The sequence below is a fragment of the Neovison vison genome, chromosome 7 (assembly GCF_020171115.1).
Source record: "Neovison vison isolate M4711 chromosome 7, ASM_NN_V1, whole genome shotgun sequence".
Classification (NCBI taxonomy): domain Eukaryota; kingdom Metazoa; phylum Chordata; class Mammalia; order Carnivora; family Mustelidae; genus Neogale; species Neogale vison.
Genome location: NC_058097.1, coordinates 103,467,697 through 103,493,848, shown reverse-complemented (window position 1 = coordinate 103,493,848; position 26,152 = coordinate 103,467,697). Strand labels below are relative to the sequence as shown.

Sequence of the window (26,152 nt, the reverse complement as noted above, 5' to 3'; positions counted from 1 at the left end):
GAGGGAACAGCTGGCAGGGTGAACTCTGCAAGGAGGCGGAAGGGGATGTGATCCGGGAACTAGGTGCACGGGGTCAGTCTTGGACAAAAGCAGAGTCACAGCATGAGGAAGGCAAAGATGGGTGTGGGTGCAGGTGTGCTGGGGAGCGAATTCTCATCTGAGTGCCTCTTCCTGTCAAACAAGGGGAAAGGTCCTCTGCTGAGATGGGGGGAGGGAGTGCTCAGAGTCCAGACATGGCTCCCATCAGAGGGGGCAACACTCAAAAGTGGGAAATGAGCTGGGAGAGGGAGTCCCTGGTCCCCAGGAGACACGATGGGACATAACCAGTCAGACAGCAGGGGGATAGAGGTAAACATACGGACTACAGAGATGCTATGGAAGTAGAATTAGTAAGAACTGTTGATTCGTACGTTACAGGAAGTAAGAGGAATGTATCTAGCTACAGAGGGTTGGTCTACACAGGGTGTAGAATATGGATGGAAGGTGTCCATTCACGGACACATCAAGCAGGCTTCCTGATCTGTGAAAGGGGTAATACTACTTCTTTCACATATGGCCCCTGGAAACGGCTGATGGGAAAATACCCATAAAGACTGAGTCTGCGGGCGCCTGGGTGGCTCAGTGGGTTAAGCCGCTGCCTTCGGCTCAGGTCATGATCTCAGGGTCCTGGGATCGAGTCCCGCATCGGGCTTTCTGCTCAGCAGGGAGCCTGCTTCCCTCTCTCTCTCTGCCTGCCTCTCCATCTACTTGTGATTTCTCTCTGTCTACTTGTGATTTCTCTCTGTCAAATAAATAAATAAAATCTTTAAAAAAAAAAAAAAAGACTGAGTCTGCTACTTAAGAGAGCGCACAGCAAGTGGTAGCCATCGTCATTATTTTGTTCTTACAGAAGAACCCTGCGAATAGAATAAGCACTCATATTTGTTGGACGATGACTGAATGAATGAACAAATGAAAGAAGATGGGTCTGAATAGATTCTAGGACAATATATGTTTCACCAATGAGACTATAGTAGTTATTTATCACAGTGGCTTTCTTACTCTTTGCTTATTTAGTGGAATGGGGGGGCATTTATCCATAACATAGGTTTGCAGTGTAGACGAGTAGTTAAAGAAATGAACCATGGTATCTCTCCTTTACTTAATCCTATCTCCTTGCCTGGGGGATACAATATGTAATCCAATGCCATTATTCCCTCATCCCAGTACTCCTGAGACACACCCCTGGGCAAGCTGCCCGCACTGCTTCTAGCCCCCTCCTACCCTGCTCCCATCCTCCCCTCTCCGCAAGGACTTCCCAGAGCTGCTTTCACTAGCACGCGCCCCTTTCCTTTCTTCTTCTTCTTCTTCTTTCTTTTTTTTTTTTTTTTGATTGCGGTAAATATATAACATAAAACTTGCTGTTTCAAACATTTCAAGTGTATGATTCAGTGGCATTAATTATATCCAGTGTTGTGCAACCATCACCACTATCTATTTCCAAAATGTTTTCATCACCTCCAAAAGAAGCTCTTTACCCATTAGGCAATAACTCCCTCTAGCCCAGCTTCTTCAATCTGCTGTCTGTCAAGGGCAGGGACTACTGTCTGTCTGTATGCATTTGCCTATTCTACAAAGGTCATGTTAAGTGGAATCATAGGGTATTTGTCCTTTTGTGTCTGACCTCCCATTCTTAGCATAACGTTTTCAAAGTTCACCATGTTGTAGCCCGCACCAGAACTTCATCTCTTTTTATGGCTAGTATTCCACTGTACGGACGTACCGCATTTTGTCTATCCATTCATCTGTTGATGGACACTTGGGTTGTTTCCACTTTTTGGTGATGGTGAGTAACAGGAACGTTGGATGCTATGAACATTGGCATACATGTATTTGTCTGAGTTCCTGTTTTCAATCTTTTGTTGTAGAATTACTGGTTTCTAGAATTACTAATTCTAGGTTTAGCCTTTTGTTCTCAAAAATTTCCCACTTACTGGAAGACCCTGGTGTGTTACTTGCTCATCTTCCCCCCACTTCCTGCTGGACTCTCTCCCTTGAGAATCACTCCAGGACTTAGCCCACACGTTAAGACCGATTGAGGTCTGGCCCCTCTGTCTCCCGTTCCTAACACCTTCCCCTCCTCTCCTGTGCTCTGACCACAGAGAACCCATGTGATTTAGTGATGGCTATGCCTCTGCACATGCCAATCCTGCCCTTTCTTTCTCTCTTTTACATACTCTCGCTAGAAGAAACTGTTCGAGTCCCTCTGGTCACCCACGGCACCTGCTATCCACCAAAAGGGCACCAATTATCACCATTCTGAATTGTTCAAAAGGATAAAATCCACTCTGGCCACTCTTGGCTCACACGCCCCGCCATCAACCAAGCCTGCACTATATAAAAGCTCAAGAAAGTCTGAAAACAAAACTTCATTGGCATAAAATTTCAAGGCCAAACAGACTAAAGGAAGTTTCATCTAGTCAGTGTAATGAAATTCTAGTGTAAAAATGTGCTTTTCATTATTAAAACATTACAAAATACCATAGTCAACATTTTCTTTCCCTGGGAATGTCTCAAGGAGAGTGATTAAATCTAATTTAAACCTTTTTTTTATTATGAAATATAGAATAATGCATAACAGGACCTACATGGCTTAATGAATTAATATGAGAAATGCCAATGACCTACCTCTTAATACAAGAACTAGAATATCGTCAGCCCCCCAGAAGCCTTCAATATGACCCTTCCCCTAACAACCTCTTTCTTTCAGGCAACTATATTTAAGAGGGTCTCTATTTCTTTGAAAAATAAAGAGTTCCATCTTAGGCAACTAAAAGTTTATCAAAGAATAAAGCGAAGTTCTGGCTGTCATGCATGGGCTCTCACGGCATATCATCAACAAATGTGTTGGGTAGTAGCTGGTGTTAGTGTCACAGATCTGTATTTTACATCCTCTTATGTTCCCCCTACCAAACAGTAACAATTAATTTTAATTAAATGGCATAGTTTAAGTCTTTGGTAATTTCACCTTGGCTTTCATAGATTCCACTGGGGAAAAAAAAATCTATGGTTTGCTTATTTCTTTCCAAAAGACAGGATATTACAGCTCTGTATGTACACATGTGTGTATGTACGTATGTATGTTAGCTCTGTCAAAATATAATTCACATACCATACAATAATTCATTTTAAACATACATTTAAGTATACAATTCAATAATTTCTAGTATATGCTCAGAATTATGCAACCATCACCACAATCTATTTTTATACATTTCACCACCCCAAAAAGAAACCGCTTACCTATATAATATAGGTCCATTTATAGGTCCTATATAATATAGGTCCCATCTCCCTCCAGTCCCCTAGCCCTAGATAAACACCAGTCTACTTTCTGTCTCTGGATTTTCTTATTCCACACATTTCACATAGATGGGAGTCATACAATATGTGATCTGTGTCTAGCTTCTTCCAATTACAGTGTTTTCAAGGCTCATCCATGTGGTGGCCCATATTGGTTCTCCGTCTTTTTTATTTCTCAATAATACTGCATTGAATGGATATACCACATTTTGTTTATCCATTCATCAGTGAACGGACTGGGTTAACTGTTAACGGTTTGGGTTGGTTCTATTTTCTGATCATTCTTAATGTTGCTATGAACATTCATGTGCAAGTTTGTTTTTTTTTTAAGATTTTATTTATTTATTTGACAGACAAAGATCACAAGTAGGCAGAAAGGCAGGCAGAGAGAGAGAGGAGGAAGCAGGCTCCCTGCCGAGCAGAGAGCCCGATGCGGGGCTCGATCCCAGGACCCCAGGATCATGACCCGAGCCGAAGGCAGAGGCTTAACCCACTGAGCCACCCAGGCACCCCCATGTGCAAGTTTTTATACAGATGTGTGTTTTCACACTTTGAAGGGATGAAATTTCAGGTATGTATGGTAACTCTGTTTAAGGTCTGCCAGACTGTTTCCCAAAGGAGCTGAACTATTTTCCATTCCCACCAGTGGCATCAGAGGGTTCCAATCTTTCCACATCATCAGTAACACTTGTTACTATCGGTCTTTTTGATGATGGCCACTATAGTGAGTTGGAAGTAGTATCTTACTGTGATTTCGATTTACATTTCCCTGATGGCTGATGATGTCCAGCATCTTTTCCTGTGCTTTTTGGCCAACTTGCAAAGTCTAACTCCTAACTCTGGGTTTTTCAGAGATTCCCTTTTTCAGATGGAGGAAGTCCTCCCTATCTCTAGTTTATTGAGTGTTTCTAGCATGGATGAGTATTGCATTTTATCAAATGCTTTTCTGCCTTTATTGAGATGATCATGCAGTTCTTGATACCAGCTGTTTTTGTTGATAAATGATTTTTTGTACTTATGAAATCTCTACAATCCAATGAATGTGTAATGCATTTCATATTTTATTAAAGGGTTCAAATTTAAATTATTAACTATAAACTCTAAAAACTATATCTACAACAAAAATTATGGAGAAGCATATCATTAATATATTTATCTTGGAAGAAAATTCACTATGAACTCTATCTAGGTCTTTTTTGAATGGCAGAAACCATGGCGAGTATATGTGTTTTTCTTCTATCAGCCCAACTTCTGTGGTCCTACTTTCTCAAACTCCATCTTGGCTACTTCCATTCTTTAGAACAGCAACCCAAATACACACTTAGAGCCTACGGAATGCTCTGCATAAGCCTAAATTACACACAATTTTCTATACATGAATATTTCTGAAAGCAATTCAAATAAAATATAAGTGGTTTCAATCAGAGGATGTGTGTGCAACCGTCAGACAACCAAGTCCATACAATATGAAAGAGAGCAGCAAAAAGTAGCTACACTGATAGTCACATATACTTCAGCCAAATGGCTTTCAGTAAAAATCTGTGGCTAACCTTTTAAATCAGTTAACTACCTTCTAATATCTAATACAGTCATTTAGAGCAGCAGGCGTTGTCTCCAGGATGGCCCACAATCATGCTGTCAAAATACGCGTACACAGATAATGACCCATTCCCTCCCCTGTAAAATTCAAGGTTTAACTCTGAATGCCACATACTGTGCAGAAATGTCTGACAGATGCTAAAAACATGAAAAGTATATAGACCAGTACAAAGTAACACACCTCCAAACTAACCAATGTACATGCTGAGGTTTTGGAAACTACACTGGCTCGCAGGGCTGCTGCCATCTAGGGAAGTAGCTAGAATTTCAAGATCAGAAAAAGGCTTGCTGAACATGTGTTCTACCATGTCAGAAGAGAAATGTGTTGGAAGGAGCTCTCTCATCCTGTGAGATCTTATGAAAAGAAAGCCTCGATAACATTAAGAACATTTCTGCTGTTTATCCTCAATGTTCATATTCAACCACTGAGTCTTAAAATACAACGAAGCAAAAAAGATACCATGATATTAAGGTAATTTCAACTATATCACCTAAAATCAATTTGGTGGGAAAGTTCTACCTGCAAGGTGTTAACTAAATCACACGTTTTCTCAAAAAAAAAAAAAAAAAAAGCTACTACATCATCTACTTAGTTGCATAGAGTGTATCCCCAACATAACCCTAAGACACAAACTACAAAGATTCAGACTTCTTTAGTTCCTATTTAATTATCCTGAGATTTCACACACCCTGGGTGTCGCCAGAATTGGAATTTAACTCTTCTGGATGCAAACAAGCAGAGGTGTTTCCAAGCTTAGAGCTTTCTACAGGAACAGGGTCTGGTCTAGGCAGAGGACACACTTCCTTCTTCACCCCCGTGATTAGGATCCTGACTCACTGGGATTGCACTACCCGAAATGCAGTGACCAAAAGGGACTCTTCTTCCACAAAACACTGCACTAATTCTCCAGCATTCAGCTTTTCCACTTGAATGGAATAAAAACCCTTTTGAGAACAACAATTACAATCCCCCCATTTTTTTCTCAGGCGCACTATTGGACTTCTTAGTGCATGCACAATGCAAATAAGGCAAGCTTCCTTTCACAGAGTGATTAATATGCAAAGACAGCCTGCTTTTTTAGTAGGATGTGAAGAACCACCAACAAGCCTTTCTAAACCCAGAGGTTTCTACAATTATTTCCACTGTTTATTTTTAAACAGAAGATTACACAATAACACCAAGCGCTTTAGCTCCAGATTGCCAATATTTTGTAAACAATGACAAGTTAGATTTTTAAACCCTTTGTTTCATATTTAAAGCTATGGTCAACTATCAATTCTAATATATTAATTTTTTTTCCCAAATTTAAGAAACCCAATTTGTATGAAGCAAGATTCAAGCTCTACATTCTTTTTAAGAAACTACACTTCATTTTTTAAATAGTGAATGATCTGTCTAGCATGTGACTTTTGAAAGCTTGTAACTTTTAAGATTCACTATAAATTCCAAAATAAGACTAAGAAATTACATCATTATGGTACTTCCTCCAGCTTATGTGCACCTTTATAATTCTTGTGACTTTTCCAAATTATTCTTAAATTCAACATAAGGCTTTGTTTTGATAGAAAATTAAATGAAATCTCTTTAGTAAAGTTTATCAGATGTAATGCTACAAAGAAAACAGAATCTTTGCACTACAAATTATGTCCATGTGACATCAAATCTCAATAAAATAACTGAAAAAGCATTTCCAATCACACATTTCCATGGTGTTTTTTTGTTAAAATTTCCAAGAAAATGTCAAGTACTGGATATGATGTTAGACCTGCCTTAATAAACACCTCGCTTGTCACATTATTCTTGTTTTTGCCTATTTCTAGCTACAAAGTCTCACGAACAGGTTCTAATCACATAACTGCCCAACATTTCCCAATGTTTCAAAAAAAAACAAGAAATCATCAACTATTCAAACATTTTGCTCTGGATATGAATTTTTTTAATCCATGTAATAAACATTAAGATGTAAATTTGACTTTTATGTTCTTCTTAAAGAAATCCTCTATAGCGACAGTTTTAAGATAAGATGTCACATACAGATGAGACTTCAAATTTAATTTTAGTGAAAATATTTCAAGAACAGATGTAGGTCAATAGTGATTATGGTTCACATCAAACCCATCCTCTTGCCAGCAGCCCCTGGTCCCAGCACATATGACTCTGTCTACCAATGAGGAACCAGCCATGACATCTGCGTACCATCAGTGTCTGCCCCCAGGAGAGATACTGCCATCATTTCGGGGACATCAGTAAATCATTCAGGATATTTTTGTTTCCTTGTGAAGTTCTAGGGTCCTACCAGTTCAAGTCACTCACACACCTGGGGTCTCCAGACAGCATGAGATACATAACCAACCCCAAATGTCAAATCGCATGTTCACTGTAGGCTTACGTTGTTTTCTTTTGTAACAACTTTTAAATTCTAAATGAAAAAATTCACAATAAAAGAGAAAAAGAACTGATTTATTTGTTCTAGTCTATAAATAAGTAAAAGAGATGAAAGTGAAGACCAAATTAACAATGGAACTCATCATTTTAAATTTCTCGTGCTGAGTTTGCTAAAAGAATGTAATTTTAAACTCACTTATCACAAACAAAAACTTTTAATATTTAGAAATGCATACATAAATTATTGAAATGATTACCCATATTTAAAATTTATGTTTTCTGAAATGTCCCACACTATACATTTATTGTTATTGTATTTAAATAAAGTAATTTAACTGTCTGACTTTGTGATAGCTATTCTTTTAATATTGCACAGGACAGCAGCAATATAACACAGAATAATGTATTGATTTACCTCTCAGTGACTTCAGAAGGATCTACTGTGCATATCTCTAAAAAACAAATAATAAATTATCATTTGGGTTTCTTATTTAGAAATAAAATTACAATTAGATACCCAAATCAATTAATGTGCGAAATGTTAATCTCCTAAAAAAAAAAATCCCCATCTAACTTAGCTGTGAAGAAGTATTTAAAAACAATAAAAATATTCTTTTTATGAGAGGGGAGGAAGGAGAATAAACTGTCTGCATGACCAGTTATCTTAATTGAGTCTGACCGATAATTTAAATTCTGATTCCAAAGCCAATTTAGCTCAAAATGACCTCAAATTGTAATCTAGGGCAGTTAACAGACTCATTTTCAATCTCTTATCTTCAAAGAATACCACATGATGTCCCTTTTTTGCTTCATTATGACAGATGGCTTTCTTTAATGAAAATTTTAAATTTTAAACATGTCATGCATAACTTTAACTTACATACACAAAAGGGAAAAATCAGAGAAAGGAATAAATAACTCTTCGTTATCTTTTTCCGACATTTCAAGGTTGTTTTTGGTGTCATTCCAAAGGAATAAATATTATAAATGTAACCAAAGACAATTTAAAAAGTGATCTAGAATTTTTTACAAAGCTACTGAACGCATTCATCTTGTATCTTCAACTCGCAGCACAACTACATGGAACACTGGAGTTATTCCATAAATCCTGGAATTAAGTGACTGTTTCTAATAAATGCTCTTGCTACCCAACAAGGCTGGGACACAGCCATTTGCAAATGTGTTCATGAAACTGCTCTTATTCTAGTTCTCAGCGTCCCTGCCAAGCCCTGTCTTTATATCCAAGAAATGTGGGATCTCAGGCCACCCACCCTGGAATCTTTTGAGGACTTCTTAGTTGAGAAAAGATTTTTCAACACAGAATAGGTTCTTCACAACAGGTCCTAAGTCCCTGAGTTGTCAATTCCCTTGAAGTTAAGAGGCACGTTCTTAGGTCTTTTCTTAGGAGGCACCCCTGGGACATTTGCTTTTTCCTTTAAGAATTCTGCAAGCTTCTTTAAATCTCGAAAATTCCATACTGAAACATGTGAGTGAAACGTTTCAAAGATGTGCTCTGGCTCAAAGCAATTATGAACCCTGAGAAAGACGGGGCGTCGGAGGTTCTCCCGGCCTCCTTCACAATGAAAGCTAACAGCCCTGGATCACAACTCCCGCTCATACCACTAACTTCAGCTGAACACGCATGCGCCCAACTGTAAGCCGCAGGAGGGTGGGGCCATGTATCTCTTCTCCCACCCTGAATTCTTCTTCACTCCAGGAAGAGACTGAATTTTTATTAGCTGGAGAAGTTCAATCACAGGGAATCTGCTCTTGGGGAATGCCGGCCATTGCTGAGGGCAGAAACCCTTCACTGAAAATAGAGGGATCCCATGAAATCTCAACTAGTGGATAAAATACTCCCAAACCATTCATCTCAGAGTAAGACAATAGTTTGACTTAGACCGCCCCCCTCCCCCGGGCTGCAAAATGCTGGGCTCCCTTAAACTGACCGGCCCAAGAGAAAATGCAGGTGCTGAGTGGAGGTGGGTGCCCCCCACCCAACGGATCAGCCGCAGTGAGGTCCACCCACACAAAGATTCCCCACAGCTTTCCAGTGCCTCGCTCCCAATTCCTAATAAACAGCTAAGGGCCATTATAATTTGAGAAATGAAATGATATGAGACACAAGAGGAGATATAAAACAGACAATAAAGGGAAATTCAGAGGATAAAGAGAATGCAGCAAGCAAGAAAATTTTTCTAAAATACTTGGAGATGGGGCACCTGGATGGCTCGGTGGGTTAAGCCTCTACCTTCCGCTCAATTCGTGATCCCAGGGTCCTGGAATTGACCCCCCCGCATCAGGCTCTCTGCTCAGCTGGGAGCTTACTTCCCCTTCTCTCTCTGCCTGCCTCTCTGCCTGCTTGTGATCTCTCTCTCTCTCTGTCAAATAAATAAATAAAATCTTTTTTTAAAAAAAAGATAAAAAAATAAATAAAATCTTTTAAAAAAAGAAGATTTTATTTGTTTTTTTGACAGAGATCACAAGTAGGCAGAGAGGCAGGCGGGGAGAGAGAGGAAGCAGGCTCTCCGCTGAGCAGAGAGCCCAATGCGGGGTTCAATCCCGGGACCCTGGGATCATGACCTGAGCCTAAGGCAGAGGCTTAACCCACTGAGCCACCCAGGTGCCCCTAAACAAATAAATTCTTAAAAAAAAAATACTCAGAGATATAAAAGATGCTCAGACAATAAAACAGAACTCTTAGGCATTAAAAATATGTTAGCAAAATAGAAAATTCAATATAAAATGGGCAAGAAGCCGATAAAACCTCCCAGAAAGTAAAGGGTGAGAGGTTGGAGGAAAAAAGAAATGAACGATAGGAAAGAGAAGACACCCCCCCTCCAAATAGAGCAATCTAACTTCTGAATAAGAACTTCAGAAAAAAGAGAGAGAAAACAGATATGAATATATCAGATAAATAATGTAGAAACATTTCCTGGCACAGAAAAACGTGAATTTCCACAGCAAAGTGGCCCACTGAGAATCTATCCCCATAAATAAAAAAACAGACATAGCATACAACAAGGCATAGCATTGTGAAATTTCAGAATATTGTAGATAAAGGGAAGATCCTAAGATCTTCTAGAGGAGAAATAAGCAACTTTCATACAAAACATCAGAATTCAGAAGGTACTAGACTTCACAAATACAGCAGTGAAAGGTAGAAAACACAGAGTAACATCTTCAAAATTCTTGGGAGACAAAAATTTTCAATCTAGAGAATTGTATACCAGGCAAATATAAATTAACTGTGGCAAGCCTAGAAGACCGAAGAATGAGAGAAAGATCTAGGATATATGTCCCCTGAAGATGAAAGAAAATAGCCATGTTTGAGCACTGTTAGAGGAAATTTACACATTAGTTTGAGAACTGGACAATAAATTAGTGGTAGGTATATAGAAAATCATGCAAAGGAAAAAACTGATGCCATCATAAACTTCAGGAAAGACAGAAAGTTATATAAAAAAGATATATAAAAAAAGAAAAGTTATATAAAAGAAAGTTATATAAAAAAGATATAAAAAATTATATAATTGCTCAAGGCTCAGCTGTGAATATTTACATGGTCATAGTAATGTATACATTAAATATTGTTTAAATCAAAAATAGAAAAATTATTATATGAGGACACCAGGGTAAAGGAAATAAGGGGGTGGGAAGTGTGTAAGAGAAAAATCAACAAATAATACCTAAAACTAAAAAAGTAAGAAAGTAAAAATATGGAGATTAAAAAAATATAGAAACAACTAAATGAGTAGAAAGTGGTTGTTCAGGGGAATGGAAATCAGAGGTGGGAAGAACAAGGGAGGGGTAAGAAGGGATACTAAGGGTCAGGGCAGAGGACTAATGTTCTGTGTTTCAAGTTTTATAAAATGATTTAACCTTTTAAACAATGTGGACATGACATTTAAAATTTTAAATGTGAATTTAAATTATAAGAAAAAAACTGAATTTAAGAAAGGAAGGAATGACAACAAATGAATTCCAATTGCTTGAATAGTTAAGATCTTTAATCTCAATATGTACTTACTATAACTTGGTAGAGAAGAGAGAAATTTGGTGGGGAAGAGAGAAAATGGGTGACACACCTTTTCTCTCTCTTTTTTTAATGATTTTATTAATTTATTTATTCGACAGAGATCACAAGTAGGCAGAGAGGCAGGCAGAGGGGTTGCGGGGGAAGCAGGCTCCCCACTGAGCAGAGAGCCCCTTGCGGGGCTTGATCCTGGGACTCCGAGATCACGACCTGAGCTGAAGGCAGAGGCCTTAACCCACTGAGCTACCCAGGTGCCCTGACACAACTTCTCTTAATGGTAAATAAATAGCTGTGGAATTCAAACCAAGCTGAGAAGCTATATTTAACAAGGTCACTCTATAAGAATGAAACATGAAATCTCCTTTGTCCTAAATCCTTGGGGATTAGAATGTCTCATGATTGAATTTTCCATACGAGCAACACTATTTATACCACCTCTTTCATTCCAGTTTACCACTGGTGAAGACAATGGTATCTACATTTATGTTTGTTTTATGTTTGCAACTATATGGAGACTTCTTGAAATCATACATCCTTCGGTACCTAGCACAGTGCTGAACACCATAGACACATGCTCCATAAACTAATCCATACGAGTGTTGCCGCTGCTTGAATGAGCCAGAGTTGTCTCTTTCAAATGAGGTTTAATTATGAACACCCACTATTTATGTTACACTGTGTTATAGACAATCCCTTGGCATTTTGAGATATATAGAGCTAGTTTTTCAGTTGAATACTAAATGGCTGAGACTGACATGTTTTTTGTGTTCTTGAATTTGTTTTTCCTAATTTTTCCATCCATTGAAGTTATCATATCTTACTATCAATGTACCTATACCTAGCAGTCATGTTTCTTTGATTTTAATCTAAGAGCCCTTCTAAACATGGTAGAAGGAAATTGGAAATTAATTGAGAATATATGCACTCTTTCTGGAAAAAAAAGGGGGGGGCTACAGGGCTTCCCTATCGGTCAAATGCATACAATTAAATTTGGGATATCTATTTTGGCTATCCAAAGGCGCCTTTCCCTCACTTCTTCATTCTTTCCCCTTATTCTTCATGCTTCATGTTCCAAAGATTTAAGGTTGCCAGCAAATGACTTCCAGATTAATGAAGTGTCACCAATATGATCTTTAGCAGCAACCATTATTTAAGTACACTAAATTTTATGGCTCTACCATTATGGTGAATTGACAGATTTAATATTAACCCTATGCAAATATAAATCTATATAAACCAATTTATTTTTTAAAATTCTCCTTTTTTCAGAACCAAGATCTACTAGACTTTGCTGCCATGGGAGCTGAAACAGCTAAGCCATTGGCCGTGGTGTTTCTAACTTAGCCGCAATTCATGGTGATCCTGAACTGTCAGAGAATGAAAACTAAATGGGAAAAAAATGTGATTCTAATTATAATCAATACTTAAATCCAACACTAATTGTACACCCCTTCACTGTGAACTTTAACAGAAAAAGGGAAAATGGGGAAAAAAATGACTGAGCTTACTGTGTGCCAAACAGTTGCATAAATTACCTCATTTCGTCCTCACAATAACCCTATTAGGGGGGTATTATTATTCCTGTTTCACAGGGAAATGAACTGAGCATAGGAGACATAAAATAACTGGCTCAAGGTCATGGAAAGCACCAGAGCCGCCCTACAGGATGCCAAGTTTGATGCCAAAGGCTCCCGAGTCGCCCCCTAGAGAACGCGTTGCTCAACAACACCAAAAGGAGACCGTAAATTAAGAAAGGAAGATAAACTGTATTATAACTCAGATCAGAGAGCCTGCACTGGATTCGCATCTTCTCATGTTCCTGACAGCCGTGACCAAGTTGTACCCTGAAACCAGTTCTCATACAGCAATTGCAGCTTAACTAGCGACTGGCAGCATCTCCCAGAGACAGAAGGGACACTCGCAGGCAGCAGGAGTCAAAGAACATCAGTCGTCAGTCATGCCCGTGTCCACTCTTGTGCCGATCTGGTAAAAACGACCCATCTACACTGTGACAAACTGAACAAACTTCAAAAGATGTTGCTCTCAACAAACTTTTTTTAGAGGTGAAGAATGAAAGTATGAATATCATGGGCAGTGATGCAAAGGAAAACAAAACTGTCTATAATGCATCGCCTGCCATGATGAATGAAATCCCTGGGGAGAAAACCCTCTTAACATTATTCACTTCCTCTCAGATGAGCCCATCTCATTGTCCTTTGCAAGGTTTGCTCATCGCCTGGGTCTTTCCCTTTGTGCAGATACATGTGCCCAGATGGCCCCCCGGTGTGAAGCCTTTCCCCCAACCCAACACCCCATTCTTCCCTTCTTTGTGGTCAGTATGCTGAATACCGGCTCCTGTCAGTCTCTGACTCTCAGAACATGCATCCACCATCCAAATAAAATTCTCTAAGATCCCCCTGAAAGATGAAACAAATTCAAAGTTTCAACTTGTGCCTCATCTTCCTGACACCCGTAACCCACAGTAACCACTGCCCTCTTTTTAATACAGTGTTTGTTTTGTAATGCAAATACAAAGCAAGATATGCTCATTAGAGAAAACTCAGATGGCCTTCAAAAAATGTGTCTTCTTCCAGGCTTAAGAAGTGAAAAGAATGTTTTAAAAAACAAAATCGGTATTATATATACCATTTGTTTCCAACTTTTGTCCACTTAACATTATTCTTCTCTAACCGAAGCATCCATGCCACTAGGCAGGCTCCGGTTGCCCCCTCCCTGCCTTTTTGTTCAATATTGCCTTCCGAATTATAGACAAGATGCCATTCTAAATGCTACTTAAATACTACCACACGAATACTTCTGGGTGTGATGAAGAGTCTACAATGCACGGATTGTAACCCACCGTATTTTTTCTCCTGAAAAGGGACAAAAATATAGACTACTATGATCCCTCGGTCTTCCTGGTCTCCCTGCTGGGCTCCCTGCAGCTTCCTCCCAAACATGCAACAGGTAAACTACCTCATCCAGGCTTCCCCTGTGCACTGTGAAATCCTTCCTACAAAGCTTCCTGCTCTCACCACGCTGGGGAAGGTTCTCCAACCGCCCCTGCTGCCCACGTAATCTATACTCTGCCTCGGAAATCTCAGCCACGTCTCTGGCTTTAGATGCTACCCGATATTCCCAGTTGTCGTTCCATTCTCCACTAGAATGTAGGCTCCACTAGAGAGTAGGCTTTCCAAGGTCAAGGTATTGTACTACTGAGTTTGGGGGCTTTGTTGTACACCTGCAGCTAACAGACCACACACATGCTCAGTAAGGATTTCTGCCCTTACTTCTGCCTCTGCCCCAAATCCATTAGCTCTCGGCCCTACACCTTCTCTGCAGCACACACTGGTTTAGCCTCTGTCTAGTCCCATAATATCTATGACATTATTTTGATCTGAGCCATATAATTAGGCATGTTCACCCTCACAACTGGGTCAATAAAAAGTTCCACAAAATAACACTTACCCTTGTTACATAAGAGATACATACTCCCTTTTCCATTCTATTCCATTTCCTCTTTCCTCCATTTCCCCCTTCCTCCTTCCTTTCCTTCTTTTTCCTCTTTTTTAATGCTGGCAGAAGTCTGCTAAATAGATATCACCACCCACAGCTGAAAAATACTGACCTAGAAGGTAAGATACCAAGATGTCTAATTTTTTGCCCTAAAACTTCATGAGTTTTTACTGAAGTCTACCTTTCATTCAAGGTAACCTCTTTTCTCAGTCTCCCCATCACACTGACCATTCCATGATTTCATTCCCTTGGGTTTGTGACTTAAAGATCGTTCTTTCTCCCTGTCACCTCCCATGTTGGACCTCTTGTCTACCCCAGTTTTTCGCTTTGTCATCTCTGACATGTCAGCTGTGTGCATTTTTTAAACCTTATCCAAAACCACTACAAGGGTATCTTTCCAAGATTATCTGTTTTACAAACTATATCACCACTGGAATCCTTTAACAAGCCCCTCTGGAACCATAAAATTTTGATTTTTATAAAATGGTCTAAAATTTTATTTTTGTGAAGCAAAAATCCTTTTCCTGGCCCGGTATTTTATCCACCCGCTGGTGTGGCTGCTACAGAAACAGACATTCCACTGCACTGACCCCAGCAGTCTGCTCCCACTTCCCTCCCTGGGAATTCGCGGCTAGCATCGAACACGCAGCCTAGCACAGCACCTGATCAAGCATTGCCACTGAACATCCTCTAAAATGTTTTAGAAGACTTCTCCAGCGTCCCTGTCCCTCATCTAGCACTTAAGATTTCAGTTCTCCAGCTACATTCGTCCTGCCCTTCCTCTCCCTAGTTGTCCTTATGCCCCTGGGGGTCCACATCCATCACTAGCTCGTCCACACCTTCTGTACACACCAATAGCACCTGAGACGATTTTTTTGTCGTACTTAATAATGCCTACAATTCATATCTGCCTCCTTCTTTCAGCCGCTGATTCATATAGTACCTCTCACGATTTCCTAACCGTCTGAACTAAGTGTTTCCTCTCTACCCATCTGAAAGCTGCTGCAGGCCTGGTAGAGCATTCTTCCATTTATTTCATTTTCTCCTTCAGCTTTCAGCACAGAACTTTGTGTGCCATATTCCCAGTACACATATTTTGTAACATCTCAAAGAAAACCTCCACTCAAGATGAACTTTTTTTGAAATAATGTGTAGCCTTTATTTATTTATTTATTTAGAGAGAGAGTGTGTGTGTGTGTGTGTGTGCGCGCACGCGCAAGCAGGGGAGAGGGCAGAAGGAGAGAGAGAGAAAGAATCTTAAGCAAATTCCATGGGGCTGGATCTCACGACCTGAGATCATGACCGAGCAGGAATCAAGAATCACACTTAACCGCAGGCCCCCACCCACAGTGAGGGGACTCACCCTAGACCATCAGCCCCAGTGCTCGCGGTTCGCCCCTCCACTGTGTCACTCCTCCCGCACCTGGGCAGACGACAAGCAGATGCGCATCTGATGCCATGTGTATTCAAACAATCCTCACTGCAGCCCACCCAAGCAGGTTCCAGTCCCAGCCTCACCCCTGTAAGTCACTTAGCCCTTTCTCTGCGCCAGCTTCTATATCAAGACCTAACACGATGTGGCCTCACAGGGCATCTCCCCACCACCCCCACGGCCAGTCTCTGGTGGCTTCTCACCACCTCCCCACACCCTGATCCATGCGCATCAGTGTGGGCATTCCTCTCTCAGACACCCGAAGTCTTCCTGCTCCACAGACTAAAGGCCAACTCCCAGCTCCCACGCTCCCTGCCCCACGCCCAGCTCAAGGGAGGCCCACGCAGACTTAACTGCTTCCTTCCTTGGGCTCCGATGGCATTTGATCCACATCTCTATTTCTAGGCAGAGTATATCTGTCTCCCACGTAAACTCTAGAGCCAGAAGCAGAGCTTACTTGACTTTATAATCAGAAACCCAGAACAATTCCTGAAGCAACCTAACCTTCTCAGATTTCAAGAAAGTTTGCTGAATTGAGGAATTCGAGAGTGTCTGCTGTGATTCCCTGTCTGTTGAATCAGGCAATCAACCATGCCTTAAACGCAAATATCATCTGTCCTCCTATTTCAGAGTTCTTTAAATGTCACCTCCTCACCCCACCCCGACCACACAGTCAAAGGTGGTTTTCCCCCAATAATCATGGTAGCCTGTTCTTCTGAGTTTCGATCAGGACAGGGGGTTATAAATATATGTGCGTGTGACTTGTCTAATGTCTGGGTTCCTCCACACTTAGACTAGACGTTCCAGGAAGATAGAGATGATATATGCTTACCACTGGGTTCTCAGAACACAGAACTCAATAAATGTTTAGTGAACAAATGATATGAAGATTAAATGAGAGAATGCAAATCAAAACTCTGGGATTGGCTAATGATGTTCAAGACACAACTATTGGGGGCGCCTGGGTGGCTCAGTGGGTTGGGCCACTGCCTTCGGCTCAGGTTATAGTCTCAGGGTCCTGGGGTCGAGTCCCGCATCGGGCTCTCTGCTCAGCGGGGAGCCTGCTTCCCTCTCTCTCTGCCTGCCTCTCTGTCTACTTGTGATTTCTCTCTGTCAAATAAATAAATAAAATCTTTAAAAAAAAAAAAAAGACACAACTATTGGGATTATCGATGCGGTTTCTCTCCTCCTAGGTAGCTGACCCAAAATCTGAGTCTTCTCTCCAAAACAACATATGCCTTGCAGTTGGCAAAACTACTTCCTGTCCTACCAGTAGGGCACTTATGTCTGACTCATTTGAATAATAATAGCAATTACTTTATTTTATTCCAGATAGTAATTTACAAAAATATAAGCAGTGAGAAATATTAAATCACCTGAGACCTTACTTAAGATTTTCTATAAAATAAGGTCAAATGGCTTCTTCTTTCCAAAAATAATTTGGATTTTGATGTATGATTCTGATCTTCAAACCACAAAGCAACCTTTATGAGATACATACTTAACAAACCAGAATGATTAGTCTCTATTCTCAAGCAAGTTGACCCAAGCCGACCAACACACGACTGCTAACACTGGGTCAGATCTGCAGGCCTCCACATTGCATGGGCTCCTGCCAAGGCTCTGTGGGCTGGGGACCTGCCCATGTGTTCCATGGGCATTTATCTTCTACATTTTCCAGAAGCAAGAATTTTGTATTGTCCTTAAGGAGGGCCTTCCAAATTGTACATTCTTCAGGCCCCATGAAACCCACCCCAACCCTTGTGCTAATGTCTTCAACCTCACAATGAGATCACTTTTCTAACATATTCACAACCAAGATGACAATGCAGGCGTATTTAACAAGATTTTTTTTTTAAGTCAAGTTCTAATCACTGAAGGAGTCATGTTCTCAGAATATCCTTTTTTATGTCCTCCTGAAAAGAGCACTATGTCAGAGTATCATTTTTTTCCCTAGATCCAGAATACATCCCTCTTTCTCATCAATAAACAGAGCTTGCATGCACGAAAGGCCTGTGATCTCTAAAACATTCACAGCTCAAAGTGGAGGGATTGCTAATTTTGCCATTTTGCAGAAGGGGAAGTTGAAGCTTAGGGAAACTGAATGACTCGAGCAAGACTGGACAGTAAATAAGGGATACATGTGGCATGGCTGGGCTTTCAACCTGGGGTTGCAGGCCACTCTTAATCTCTCCGCAGTTCTACCCTCCAGCTTCCTTGACAGCAGAAAGTATGTCATCTCAGTCCTTTGTAATTCCCCACGGAGCTGATGATAAAAAGCTGGCACTCCATAAATACATCTGATCAACTTTTAAGAGAACACCTAATGTAACACAATCCTAAACACTGTGACATTACTAGGGATATTCCTCAACGATGAGGTAATCAGATACCAAGGGCTTCTCGCATGTGATCCCAGGAATGACACAGACAGAAAACAGGGCCAGATGTTGCCAGTGTTTGCAGCTACCAATCAGAAAGTCCCGGGTGAGAACAGAGAGTAGAGTACAGGTTACATGGTAGCCTCTCAAGTCCCATCAGTGATGGGAATCAGTCTTTGACTCCAAAGGAAAACGTATTTACTTCTGTCTGGGGGAAAAGGAATGCACAATAGGTTTATTAAACCCCCCCCCCAAAAAAAACACAGGTACCCAAGGACTATATCCTTCGGTGTAGTCCTCTGAGCCTCCCCCAGCACCCGCTCAAGCTTCCTTGTTAGAAGCTACATGAACACCCAAGAAGGGAGAAGTGTGCCATCCTAACTAAAAGCAGTTAACTACGTGGCTGCATGTAGACGCGGCCTAAAGGCATCTTAACTGTAATGTATGGAAACTGCCTGAACAGGTGCCATTTGGCCCCAAGACCGACATCAAAAGGCAACGCCCCGAATGATGATCTTCAGCTGAGAGACAGCATTTCAACACCTTGAAATGAAAGGGCACAATGGCACCAGCGGCAATGCCAAATAATTTACATCCCTTTACATCGGCAAATGGTTTTAAGGTTTGGCACCAAGAGTTAATATTCACAAGGGAAAAGGGTAAAGGTGACATGACTGTGACCTTCAGATAGACTTGTGGATTTTACTACCCTACAGTAGTGAGCACATCTACCTGTACTCTTGATAACAGGCTTGCCACGGTTGTTTCCTCACAGTAAACACGGGGCCCCTCGTGGACACCAACTCCCTAGGATTCAGAGGGATCCCTGGCCATCTCCCCCTTGCTAAGAGGCTCTTTCTTACAGTACTGCTCAGAGACCTACTATTTTAGGACATGTATAAAATATCCTTTGGAATTTTTCTCATTTCTTCTTTCTTAACTAAAGGAACCTTAACTACTTAAGTCTTTTTTAATTCAAAAGTCAAGTAGTCATTATGACTACATAGCCAAGTTGATTTGTGGTTCCAATTTTGTCTAATTTGTAACCCATTTTTAAGACTAGTAAAACACTATTTGTAATTTGCTGCCATTTCTTTTAAAGTTCCAGATGTTTCTTAGCCTGTATATTTGTCAGATCCCTAAACTGAGGAATTATCGGTTATGGAAGCTACACTGAAATATTCATCTTGACACCATAAAACATTTGCGTGCTTAAAACTCAATACTTCAACAGTCCTGGAGAGCCTTTTCCAAATGCCTTTGTCTCCTCTCAAGCTGTCTGTTCCCAGAAGACTGATGACAGCAGGTGCGGTCCCTTCCTCTCCCCTCCCTGCCCATTGGTTCTGCTCCCCATCACCACAAACCCAAGATCGGCAGGGAAAGTTCAAACCGTTCTTTAGCAACAGGTAATGAATCACTTATTTCACACAGAGACAGGAAGGACTGTCTGTAAAATCTCTCTGGAGGTCAGCCAGTAGTATTAAAGTCACTTTCTGTCTGGAGAATAGCCACACTTCCTTCATGTTGAAGATGTAAATATGGGAAACTCATCAAACTCATTTTAAATAGAGACTTTGTCACCTTAAAACATTTAAGTGGTTGGATCAGAAGTTCCAAAGTCCGTATTTCAAGCAACATAAAGTTTACAAGATGCTGTCTATAATTTAAGAAACTGAGTTCCAGAGCAAACAAAAATATCTGTCATGCCTAAAGATTAGGTTTTGAATGAGAAAATGGTGCTACTTATTTTGAAAGGCAATTAAGACCTTGTTCCCTGTGACAGAAAAATATAGATACAGATTACTTACATTAAATTACATATTACCGATCTGAGGTAGTCAATTAATGATGAATGTATTCCAAAGAGAAGTACTATGCAAAACTCTGAATTGTGGGGCTCTGTGAGACTAATTGCTCTCTCCTTTCTCTGCCTTGAGTAAGCACCCACAGCCCATGAGAATAGCACATCCACCATAATTTTGGGGCTTGGGAACATTTTTGCAAACAATTACTGCCTTAATTCTTGAACTATGGTGCTCAAAAAATAGTCACCAGTTAAATCAACAAATCCTTAATCAATTAGCATAGAGACTTGGATGAACCTTCTTCATTGAACAAGAATATGCCCTGCAATTTCCTGCTATTCCAGCATTATTTTTAAAAAATAGACCCTGGGTAAATGTCGTCAAGTTCAAGTTTTTGGGGGGAAAAGGGGAAAGTTTCATGAAAAACTGACTTTAAAAGAAATGTAAATTGCCAGACTAACGGAAACAGCGTGATTGGTAGATCCTGAGAACCTCCACAGCAAGGATGGTAACTCAAAACTATTAAATAAAGGACAGGCCACACTTCCACAATATCTGGCTTATATTCTCTTTGTGTTTAACTGTTGAATTTTAAATAAATTCTGAGTTATTTTTGGTATTTTAATGTTGGCTAATATTTGTTGAAAGAAAATTAGCCTTTGGTTTTGGGATAGAGTCATGAAAGTTATACCACATTCTTGAATATGACTACATTACATTCAGTTACAGCTCTGTTCAGAAACATATTTTTGGTCTTAAAACGAAAATCAACAATGAGAAAAAATACAGCTCAGCATTGCTGTACTTACAGCAAACTTGGCGGAAACACCTCTTGGTAATTCATTTAGTGAGGAGTATTATGTATACTTATATAGGTGCTAGCTGCTTTTGTAAGGCAGCAAAGATGCCCTTTGTTCTTAATCCAGTGCTATCTTGTTAGAAAACCAGTCCTATTCATTCCTTCACTCTGGCAAGTAAAATTGGCAGAGGACTGTAAAATTGTCAAAGAAACATATCACTTAACCATTCCAGATCATTCAAATAACTTTTCCACAAAACATCCAAAATCGTTGTTAGAATAGACTCAAATTTTCTATTCCACAACCAGGCATTTTATTCCTAAACAGCAGAAGACACCAAAATGAGAAAGGCTGCAGACTTTATTTGTTTTGTGTCAATAAGGTCAGCATACCTTGTATCTAAATTTCCATTTGCGCTGTTTGGAGTGCAGAGACTGAAGTACCATTGTCCCTGAAGATGATATTACATTTGAGGCCAAAATAATAATGTAGTAATAATTACTATTATAATTATAGTAACATCATTATTACTATGTATACACAGACACATAGATGTGTGTGTATATAATACATTTTTCCCCTAACCCTTTGACTAAGGTCTTCGATTTCTTTTTAAACTATAGTATTATTAGTACTTTAACAAAAAATTCTCTTTGGAAAACCGTTCAACTTCTTTCTTTTGTTAAGCAACCATGTATGCGTTTCATGTTCTGCCTTGCCCCTTCCTCACGGTCCCAGGGCCAGGTCCACGGTCCCAGACGCCGCTTTCCTTCCAGAGAACACGGCTCAGAATGCCACCCTTGTCTGGGCGGCCATCAGATCCCAATCCTGGACTCCCTGGGCGTGTACCAGCCCGAGCCTGCCTTCAAATCGGAACACCAAAGGTTCCACCCATCACGGTGGCGGAAAGGTAGGCCGGCGATCCCCTAAAGATCAGGTCTCCATGGCCACACCCCCACCTCGAGGGGAGGAGGTCCCAGAAACGCAAGGCCCCGGGAGGGCCTGGATCGCGTAGGGACCCCGCAGGCCTGACAGAAAACGGCAAGCCCGGGGAGGCCCCGGCCAGGTGGCGGCAGGGCCCAGCGATCTGCCGACTGGGGCTGGCCCGCAGCTGGGGGCTCTCCCCCACCCACCCCCCACTAGGTCCCCACCCCCCAGCTTCGCCCCCGGCCCGCAGCCGGCCGGTCGGCGCACGCGCGTCGGTGCGCCCAGCCCCGGCGCCCTCCCGGGCGACGCTGTCGGGCCGGGACGACGCGAGCGGAGTGTGCGTCCCGGGTGGGGGGCGAGAGGGACGCCTCGGGTCTGCGCGAGAGAGGCGCGAGTGGGCGAGCACGGACGGGACGGACCTCCCGGGGACACCTGGACTCCATCTTCCTTCCTCCAGACTGTGGGGCCGGCCACGGGGCGGGGTTTCTCCTGGCGGGGGTGAGCGAGACCGTTAGGCTGGAACACCGGGAGACGGTCCTGGCAGCTCCGGGCCGCCACCCGCGCCGCAATAAAAGCCTCTCGCGGCTTCCCGCCCAGCCAGCCTCGCTCTGATTGGTCGCCATGGGAAAGGGACCCGAGTTGGCTGGAGGCGGCGGCCGGGGCTGCTCCCGTGCCGCCCGGGGAGGGCACGCCCCGTGCACTCCCCCACCCGGAATGGGCCGTCTAGGGCAGCACCCGCGGCGGCACCTGGCAGCGGCAGCCGCGACACACGGCCCCCTCCGCCCGGCTTTCCCCGGGCGCTTCCCAGCACACGCCCCCCGCCCGGAATGTCCGTCCATCCCACCCAGCTCTCTGCGGCCCCTGCTCCTTTTCTTACCCCCTTCCCGACCGTCCACGCCAGAGCGCAAATCCCTGGGTGGGGTGGGGTGGGGTGGGGAGAGCAGCTGGAGGGGAGGGTGGGCACGCACTGAAAAATCTTCAGGGAGGCCGGGATAGAAATACACCAAATGAAATGAACCTCCAGAACGCCGAGGTTTTCTGGGCGGCGGCGCAGCCCCCGCCACCCGCGGCAGCATCCCTCGGCTGTCTTCCCATAGGCTCCCTATTGTTCGCACTTTGCAAGGATCAGGAACCTCGCCCAAAGAAAGGAGGCTAGGGCGAGGTGTTGCGGGCGGCTACCTGCCATTCTTCTCGCGCACCGTGCAACACGGGGCTCGCGGTGCGTGTGAAGGCACACGCGCGCACACACACGCGCACACACACCAGGCAGCCCGATCACGCCCTCCTCGCCCTCCGCCCCTCCGCCCCTCCGCACTTCCTCCTGTCAAAACGCGGCGCTCGGCCCTCCCATCCCTCCGTGCTCCCGGCCGAGAGCAGGCTTTGCAAGTAACCAGCAATTTGGCAAATGAAAAACTAACGTCATATCGACGGGGGTGCAACAACGGCCACACAGCCCTGAGATTCTGCCCATTTCGCCCCATTTTGCAAACCGTTATTCAGTCTGGGCGGGGATGGGGGGCTGGGCGCGAAGGCGGCGAGCCCCACTTTATTAGACCTGGGGAAATAACGATGGGGCGGCTGCCCCGGCCTTATTGTTCACTCGTCGCGGAGCCGGGGCTGAGAAGCCCCTTCCCCGCGGAACCCAAGCTCCCGCGGCGGCACCGTGGAGCCGCGGCACCCCCGCCCCGCCGCCCGCTTCGGAGAAGGAGCGCTGCCCAGCACCCGCGCGGCCGTACGTAGCGCTCTCGGGACCGACCCCGGGAGCAGGCGACTCCGCTCCCCGCGCCGCGGGCACACAAAGTGGGAAGGGCGGGCGCTCAGGAGGCGCGGCGGGCGCTCGCGGCGCTCGGAGGCAGCCCCGGTCCGGCGCAACCCGGGAGAGCGCGGGGTTCCGCGGGGCAGCAAGGGCGACGCGCTCCTTCCTCAGCTCAACGACAACGACCACCCTTAGCGTTCCACGTAAAGCCACCCCAGACAGCAATGTCCTCGGGGGAGAAGGAGGGGGAAGGGGGCAATCAGTACATCAGCCTGAGAATAATCATAATTTCAAAATGTACCTGCAGTTCCCAGGAAAAACAAAGTCCAGATGAGATCCTTAGTTTGCAGCATTGTAATCTGCTGGCTGGGAGGGATGTTCTTGCCGCGGTAAATTCTGTGCCCCCCCCCTTGCAGAGTGTGGACGGCGGCAGAGCAACAGACCTAGGGGCACACAATTGCCAGGCTGAGTATGATTATTTTTGCAGAATTGTTTCCTGCCAGCGGCTGCCGAGCTGCGTTCACGCGCTGATCGGAGAATGAGTGACAGTCCCAGCCTCAGCACACTCGCAACTCGGAGATCCTTGCGCTGGCCCGGGTTCGCTTTGATGGAACTGGGGATGGGAGCGGGGGGCGGGGGGCGGGGGTGAGAACCTCACTGTGTCCTTCCACCACGCCGGCCACAAATAGTGCCGAACATCAAGGAGGTAAGAGAGACAGGGGAGGCAGATGCGGCCGCCTGCAAAACGCGGCCTGGAGCCGCCGGAGGAGTGGGGCTCTTTCACACGCAGTCTTCCAGGCAGAGCTGGGATTTCTTCTTTTCACACTTCTCCCCCACGCCTCCGTGGCCCCTCCTGCCATCCAGCCTTCCTTAATAGGGAAGGAGGATATTTTAATAACTAGTAAATAAAAGAAACAAAATCTTAGGTTTGGTTAGGTTTTTAAAGTTGTCGAATCTCCATTTAGATCTTAAGATCCTTGAAACACAAGTATAGCCTAGGATATTTCTTTTTTTTTTAATGCAGGAAATTAAAAATTTGGAGAGGGATGGAGACAGATTGCTGTTGCAGGGTTCTGCATTGTTTTGTTTTTGTTTGTTTGTTTGTTTGTAACTGGTTATGAAGTTTACTCTCCCACAGAGTGGCAACAGATCTCAGGAGAAGGAGGTGGGAAGCTACTTAAGTTCGGAAAAAAACGCAGATGTTTAGAAGGGATTTCCAGAAACAACCAAAGGAAGTGTTTCCTTGTTTATGAATGCTGAAATCTGTGGTCCCTTTATGAAGATCACTGAGCCTTTTACGTAGGTCTTTATAGGCAAGATATTAGATAATAATTTTTTTAATGGCACATAACCTCAGTTTTTAAAGATATTAATGTAGGATGTCCCTGAGGTAAACACAAAGGTTTTCAGTAAATCTTACAGCTGTATTTTTTACAGAAGGGTGGGGGGGAAGGGACGGGAAACATGTCTCAGCACCTGAGCAAGGCTTGAGTGTTTAAACGCTGAGGAAGAATCAAGGAGCACCAAATGTTCTAGATGCCGGAAGAGCCTATTAGCCCAGCGCAGTGACACCTTCCCAGAGGAAGTCTGCCACGTTCAAAGCACCAATACACCAGTATCACCAAGTACTCCCTTTTTCTTTAAAGGTCAGACTCTCCACTGCTGTACTACTCTTTAAAAACCCATCCTCTGCTGGCCAGACAGTCAACCTCTATTACCAGAGAGGCTGGTATCTCCTCCCTGTCTCCTCCCATGTGTTAGACCAAGAGAGCCATACCTACTCGCTGTGACCTCTGGGACCCCTGAAAAATATTCCCCTTCCCAATGTTATTTTTTAAATATTTATTTCATACCAACTATAAGTGATTCAAAAATGCAGAAAAGTAGAAATAAGGAACTAAAAACAACCCCAAATCCCAGATTCCACAGATATCCAAGGATTTTCTGTCTTTTCTATATGCATATGATTTTTAGAGTTGACATATAGTAGCAATTGGAATCTTCTTTATTTTCTCTAACATTTCATTATAAGCATTTTCCTAGGCTGTTAAAGGGCTTTCTGAATTTTTTATAGCTGTGTAATATTTCTAGGTATTAATGGTTTCTCAGTGGTTTCTTCCTTGTTGGGTATTTAAATGGTTTCCAGAGTTTGATTGTATAAATAATGCTTTT

At 42.8% G+C, this 26,152-nt stretch overlaps 1 protein-coding gene across 20 annotated transcripts in view; it reads right to left on the bottom strand.

Moving 5' to 3' along the window:
- NCAM1 (neural cell adhesion molecule 1) overlaps positions 1-24,495 on the bottom strand; it is a 301,507-nt gene extending 277,012 nt beyond the window's left edge. For all 20 annotated transcript variants that reach the window (XM_044257834.1, XM_044257840.1, XM_044257841.1 and 17 more), the window contains exon 1: positions 24,282-24,495. In XM_044257834.1, the coding sequence (XP_044113769.1) occupies positions 24,282-24,333 (52 nt within the window). In that variant the 5' untranslated portion in view covers positions 24,334-24,495. The remainder of the gene's footprint in view (positions 1-24,281) is intronic.
- Between the last annotated feature and the right edge of the window lie 1,657 nt (positions 24,496-26,152).